At 19.3% G+C, this 7,761-nt stretch overlaps 1 protein-coding gene across 1 annotated transcript, besides 3 other annotated features; it reads right to left on the reverse strand.

Moving 5' to 3' along the window:
• Positions 1-583: part of a repeat region that runs on past the window's edge.
• Positions 584-1,495: 912 nt separating this feature from the next.
• Positions 1,496-2,178: a repeat region.
• Positions 2,179-2,775: 597 nt separating this feature from the next.
• Positions 2,776-3,178: a repeat region.
• Positions 3,179-4,076: 898 nt separating this feature from the next.
• Positions 4,077-5,309, reverse strand: PGAL8A_00327000 (fam-g protein; the record flags this gene model as incomplete). The annotated part of the gene is made up of 2 exons (XM_028672295.1): positions 4,077-5,105; positions 5,235-5,309. 2 exons carry the CDS (start codon positions 5,307-5,309, stop codon positions 4,077-4,079), a joined length of 1,104 nt encoding a protein of 367 aa, XP_028528862.1.
• Positions 5,310-7,761: the final 2,452 nt, after the last annotated feature.

Below are 7,761 nucleotides of genomic sequence, written 5' to 3' on the forward strand. Positions count from 1 at the left end.
TTTTTTTATCTTTATCTTTTTCGAAAGAAACATTTCTCAAAAAAAAAATCCAATAATTTTTTTTTTTTTTTTTTTTTTTTTTTTTTTTTTTTTAGTTAGCACAACTAACTATGTATTCTCCACATAGCTAGTCCTTTTATAGCCAAAAAGGTTAATGAAGCTTTTTATTAACCATTCGTTCAGCATTCTTTTATTTCAATAGGCATTTATTTACTTTCATAAAAATCCTAATTTTTATTAAAAATTTAAATACTTATTTAACATTAATTATTAATTAATTATAATTACTAGTTTATTTATTATGAGTTATATTTAGCAATTATTTTATATTGCTGTTGAATTAACAAACATAAATAATTATTAACAAAAACAAAATAAATTATATAAATATTAATTACATGAAAATTTTATTGTTATCTGTATAAAATTTTCTTTTACAAAATTCATCATAAAAATATTTCATTCCCTAAAAAAAGAATTCTTTTTTTTTTTTTATTTTTATTTATTCCTAACAAATCTTTTTTCAATTTATTTTATTTTTATCAATTTTTTTCCTGACTATTTTTACATTTTTTTTATCAAATTTTTTTTTCCTGACAGTCTTTGTACTTTTTTTTTAAAAAGTATAAACAAAAAAAATCATCAATTTTTTTTTGTTTTTGTGTATGTGTATGCATGACTAACTTCGTATACTTCATTTGACTGGTCCTTTTATTTTCCAAAAAGGTTAATGAAGCCTTTTATTAACCAATTGGAGATATAGAAACTTGAATTGTACAAATAAAAGTACATGAAGTGTTAATATTATTATAATTATTATAAATAGGATAATATTCCTAAGGAAAAGAAATTATTTATAGCTCTGATTTATTAATGGCTATTAAATTACTTTTCTAGTGTCAAACAAATAAATTATTAAGGAAAACGTAGTGTAAACTTTACTTAATTTTAATATAAAATTTTTATTTTTATTAATAAACATTAAATATAACTTATCAGTTAATTATTTTTTTCTTGTTAAAGAAACACTTTAAAATGTAATTTCCTTAATATTACATTTTATCTTAAAATAAAAATATACATTCTATAGTAGTCTGCACATTATTCTCCAAAATAAAATTAAGAAAAATTAATTTTTTTTTTTTTTAAAATTATATTTTTTTTTTGTAATAAAAAAAATATAATCATAATATATATTTTTTTTTAATTGTAAATACCAACACAGAAAAAATATTATTATTTATTTATTTTTTTTTAAGTGCGCTTACTTTATGTGCAAGTATGTATATACATATTTTTTTTGTTTACATACTTTTTGAATAACTATTTTAGAGAAGACATTTATTATATCATATTGTCCTTGCGAATTAACATGCAATAAATAAAATGTTCTTATTCAATTTATTCGTCATAAATTATACAAAAAAGTTCAACAGTATCGTATATAGAGCAATGTATTAAGCAATTGATTAATTAACTGGGTGTTCGGTGACTTTGTGGTTAATAAAAGGCTTTTATTAAGCTTTATGGAAAATAAAAGGACTAGTTTAATGATGAATACGAAGTTGGTCATGCACACACACAAAAAAAAATTCATGATTAATTTTTTTTTTTTTTTTTTTTTTAAAAAGAAATACAAAGACCGACAGGAAAAAAAAAAATATATAAAAAAAAAATCAACTGGAAAAAGATTTGTTACCAATAAATAAAAAAAAAAAAAATGAATTTTTTTTTTAAGGAATGAAATATATTTTGTCATGAATTTTGCAAAAGAAAATTTTATACATATAACAATAAACTTTTCATATAATAAATATTTATATAATTTTCTTTATATTGTCAAGAATTGTCTATGTTTGTTAATTCAACAGCAATATATATTAATTGTTGAATGAAACTCATAACAAAGAAACAAGTAATTTACCATTAATTAATAATGAATGTTCAATATAGATTTAAATTTTCAATGAAAATAAGAATTTTTATTAAAGTAAATAAATGCCTATTGAAATCAAAGAATGCTGAACGACGTAGAGCACATAATTAAGAATCACTCGTTCAAAGCATATAAAATTAAATATAAATACACTAAAATCATAGAGACACCTCTACATACTCTTTATTAATTTGTTTGTTCAGTACTAGAGTAATGTCACCGAACACCCATTTAATAAATCAGTACTCCAGCAAAGTTATTTAATAAGAAATAAATAAATTAATATTTCAACTTAAAAATTAATCTTTTCAAAAAAAAAGGACATATATTTTTTTTTTGTATTTAAAAATTAGAAAAAGAAAACAAAGAAATTAACAATTAATTTTTTTTCTTTTTATTTTTTTAGTTGCATCTGGAATTTACATGTATAACTATATATTTTCCATACAACTATTATCGTTTATTTTTGAAAGGATAATAATACATTTTATTAATCAGCATGCAATAGTTAAGTAAAAAAAAAAGAAAAAAATTAGTTAATGTTTTTTTTATTTTTGTAATTTAAATACACAAAAAAATAAATTTTTACTTTTTTTAAAAGGAATTTAGTAATCGAAAAATAGAAAAAAAAGCTATTGACTAAAAAAGCTTATTGTGGTGTATTTATGTATAAATTTTAATAAAAAAATTTTATATTAACTATAGTAAAATTTTTGTTTTTTATAGTACTCACATAATTTAATTTGAATTTTATCAATTATTTATGCTAGTTAATTTGAGCGCAATAAATTTGAATTGTTGAATATAAATCACAATATAAGTTAAATAAATGTAATTAATGGTTTATTAATTTCCTATTCATTACTTTGCTAGAGTATTGAATAAAAGGATTAACAATGAGCATGTAGAGTTTCTTCAACCATTTAAATGAATTTAAATTTGTTTTTAATACTATAAACCATTGAAATGTATATGGTCTTCTTTATTGAGCATTTATTGCTTTTAAGGGGCATTTAATTATTTTAATAAAAATCCCTATTTTTATTAAACATTTAAATCTTTATTAATTATAGTTTTAAATCACATTTGTTTTACTTATAAGGTTACGATTAATGTTTAACAATTCAAATTCACTTCTCTAGAATTAGCAAATATAAATAACAAAACCCGAAATAAGTTATACAATGCTACAAACGCGAAAATTTTATTATTGTTAATATAAAATTTTCTCTTTAAAATTAAAAGATAAAAATCTGCCACGAAAAAACTTTTTATCAAGTTTTCTTCTATTTTTTAATAACTTGAATATTTTTTTCATACTATTCAATTCTTTTTTTTTATTTATATAGTACATTCATGTCTATTTATTTTCCATACAGCTATTAATTTATTTCTCAAAAAGGCTAATAATTCATTTTATTAACAAATCTTTAACTCTAATAATTCTCAATAAAATTTTTTTTTTTCTTTGTGTGTTCTTTTTTTGTCATGTAGGTAAGCTTGTAATAATTCTGCATCCAACTTTTTTTCTCCTATTTTATCCTCTACATTCACTATCTGATTTATTTACTTTTCATAAATTACATTTTTAATTTATTAAATTATCATTAAGTGAATTTGCTAGAGTAATGAAAAACAAATTATTAAAGAGAATATGATGTTTTCTCTAGTAATTAAATGGATTTTAGATATAATTTTAATGATATGAACAAATAAAGTGCAATAATGCGGTTCATTGTGAATTTACCTTGATAAAAATTGTGTATTCTTATTAAAAACATATATTCTCATTAATTATTAATTTTTAAGTACAAAAATTTATTGCTTCTTATAAGTAATTTTCAGTAATTTAAGTTTAGTGCTTTTAAAAATAATAAAAATACTTAATAAAAAAAAAATTTTAATTATATTAATATGACTTAATGAAAATTTGATTCTTAAAAATTAAAAAATATTCTCATGAAATTTTTTCTTTCTAAAAAATTTTTCTTTTTTCTTTTTTCTTTTTTTTTTTTTTTTTAAAAAATAAAATATATCTGTATAAAAAAAGTTTAGGTAAAATATTAATTTTTCTTTTTTTTACTAGATCTTGCACATGAGTAATTCTATATTCTCTGTTAAAACATTAACTTTTATTTTCTTAATGGTTATCAAACCTCTTAAAAAGAAATTTCAAAATATTTGATTTCTTATTTTTTATTTTATTTTTTCCCTTCTCATTCTTAGATTCGGATTCAGTTTTATTGTCTGTCATCTCAATCCTAGATACAGATTCTGTTTTATTGTCTGTCATCTCTATCTTAGATTCAGATTCTGTTTTATTTTCTATCATCCCTTTAATAGATTCTGATTCAGTTTTATTGTCTGTCATCTCTATCCTAGATTTAGCTTCTTTTTTATTGTCTGTCATCTCTATCTTAGATTCAGATTCTGTTTTATTGTCTGTCATCTCTATCTTAGATTCAGATTCTGTTTTATTGTCTATCATCATTTTCATAGATTCGGATTCAGTTTTATTGTCTGTCATCTCTTTCATAGATGCGGATTTTGATTTATTGTCTGTAATCTCTATATTATATTCAGATTCTGTTTTATTTTGTATCATCCCTTTAATAGATTCTGATTCAGTTATATTGTCTGTCATCTCTATCCTAGATTCAGATTCTGTTTTATTGTCTATCATCTCTTTCTTAGATTTGGATTCTGCTTTATTGTCACTCATCTCTTTCTTACATTCAACTAAAAATTTCGCAAATTCTGTGTCGAGTTCATCCTTAACATTACGAATTAATTTTTTTTTTTCTTCTTCTGATATATCACTTCGATGAAATATTGAAGATAGTTCATTAAGCTTGTTAGCTGAAATTTTATTCCATTCATTATTCCATTTTTGTTCTCTCCATTTAGGGTCCATTTTACTGGTATCTTTATCAAATATTTTCCTCAATAACGGATTAGTTTTTCTCTGCCATCGATCGCACGGATTCTCGTTTTGAACCGGATTTTCCCTTTTGTTTTTTTCATTATCTAATGGACGTTCTTTTAGGCACCCTTCAGCGTTAGTTTGCTTTTTTTCTTCTGTGTTACCCTCTGTTAATATTCTTTCATATTTTAACTCATTTTTTGTTTGCAATATATTTTCATCAATCCATGTTTTATAAGAATAACACTATGGATTAAATAAAAATTTTTTAAAACAATGTTTTCTTTGTTAGAATAGTAAATCAAATGGAATGTTAAAAAGAATCAGAAATAAAATATATCTATATGTATCTTTTTTGTAAAAATTTTGTCTTACGTTATAAAAACATTGATACATCCAAATTAAAAGATGGAATGTAGTAATTCTTAAAAATAAGGTTAATGTTTTCATATTAATATAATTATAGAATAATATTGAAGTGGAAGTTGTAAATTCAGGTGTAAAATTGTTTCAATTTTCAATAATACTAAATTATGGATTTGTAATATAAATTTAGATATTTTTATAACTTATATTAATTTCATAAATTTTTCAAATAGAAAATTTTTCATATATGAATTGTAATTTCTAATTATTTATTATTACATATGAAATTATGGTTACTTTAAATAGGAATAATATTCTTAATTAATTAGAAGATAAAATAAGAATGTTAATTTACAAATAAATGAAATATATAATAAATCGAATAAAATTATTTAAAAAATATTTTATTAAAATTTTATTTATCTTTAAATTATGTAAAAATATTAAATATTTTAAATTTAATGCACATAAAAATTATAAATAATATACATTTAATGTTAAAGGATTTTTTTATTTTTTTTTTTCTAAACTACCAATCTCTGTGAATTATGACGAACTTTAAATTATTTTATATTCGGTATATTATGATTTATAAATATAAATCATCGTATATAATAGAGATATATCTCCATAAAAAAATGAAAAAAAAACTCATTAAATTAAAAATTTTTATACGCATGTATTTTTCATACAGTATACTACATTTGTCACAATTTTTCACTTACATAAATATAATTTATGTTTGTGCTTATTTTTCTTTTAATTATAACTTTCTTAATTTTTCTAATATACTTTTTTTTATCTTAATTCTTTTTTTTTATTTTTATTATGGATAAAAGTTTATACAATATATGTATATTTTTATTTTTTGTTATAACTATTATTTAAAAAAATTACTTTTCCAACTATTTGAAAAAAAATAAAAAAAATTTATTACGCACTTAAATTCAAAAGAAAAAGTGAAGATAAGTATTTAGTTTAAAGAAATTATAACAAATCTTATAAAAAGCACAATTAAAAGTCAAATAAATTAATTACAATTAAAAAAAAAAAAAAAAAAAAAATACTATTTTTTAATCATATATTTACAGAAAAAAATATTTCTTAAAAAAAGTTTTATTTTTTGATAAATTTACTTATTTTATTATAAAAATATATTTTTATAAATTTACTTTTTTATGAAAAATACTTATCAGTTTCAAATTTAATATAAATGTTATATACTGAATATAAAAATATATCTTTAGTTAGATATAATAGATTTTTTCTTATAATATTCAAAAGAATGCATTTTTATTGTGATATAAAAAATATCAATAAATAATGATAAAAAAGAATTATAAAATAACATTTTGCATATATATTATTATAATCTTCTATTTGAATATAAAAAAAAATTATTTTATTTTTTTTTTTTTTTTGCCTTTATATATTTATTTGACAAGTGTTGATTCCTATTACGATGTGTTTATTTTATTTTTATTTTTATTTTTAGTTCTATATATTTATACCACAATTTTTTATTTTTCATTTTACTTACCAAATAATTTAGTTAACTTATCTATATGGTATAAATGAATTCAACAATTGTTCCTTCCTAATATAACTTTTTTCTCAATAGGTTAAATTTTATAAGACATCTTTGTAAATATTAATGGAGAATTTTAATATAAAATTTTTATTTTTATTAATGATTATTAAATATAACATATTAGTTAATAATTTTTTTTTAATATAAGCAACACTCTAAAGTGTAATTTCCTTAAAATTACATTTTAGCTTAAAATGAAAATATACATTCTATAATAGTATGCACATTACCCTCCAAGAAAAAAAAAGAAAAACTAATTTTTTTTTTTTAAGATTTTATTTTTTTTTAATTGTTAATACCCACAAAAAAAAAATATTATTATTTGTTTATTTTTTTTTAAGTACGCTCACTTTATGTGCAAGGTTGTATATACATATATTTTTTGTTTTCATACTTTTTGAATAACTATTTTAGAGCAAACATTTATGATAGCAAATTGTCCTTGAGAATTAGCATGCACAAAATAAAATGTTCTTATTCTATTTGTTCGTCTAAATATTATACAAAAAAGGTCAATAATATTGTTTATAGATCAATGTATTAACCAATATAAACAATATAGATAAAGCTAAATATGTTCACTGTACGTCAATAAAACTTAGTGGTATTTAGCGGAAATAAAGCACAATATAGAAAAAATTATTTCCAATAGTTATAACTTATGAATCATTTTATTATTATATTAAAGGATCTATAATATTGATTTATTAACTGGATGTTCGGTGACTTTGCTAGATTATTGAACAAACAAATTAATAAGGAGCATGTAGAGTTACTCTTACGATTTTGATGTATTTATATATATTTCTATATGCTTTGAACAAGTGATTCTTAATTATGTGATCTACTTGATTCGGTATTCTTTAATTTCATTAGGCATTTATTTACTTTAATAAAAATCTTTATTTTTATTAAAAATTTAAATACTTATTTAACATTAATTAT

Source organism: Plasmodium gallinaceum (assembly GCF_900005855.1).
Source record: "Plasmodium gallinaceum strain 8A genome assembly, contig: PGAL8A_v1_94, whole genome shotgun sequence".
Classification (NCBI taxonomy): Eukaryota; Apicomplexa; class Aconoidasida; order Haemosporida; family Plasmodiidae; genus Plasmodium; species Plasmodium gallinaceum.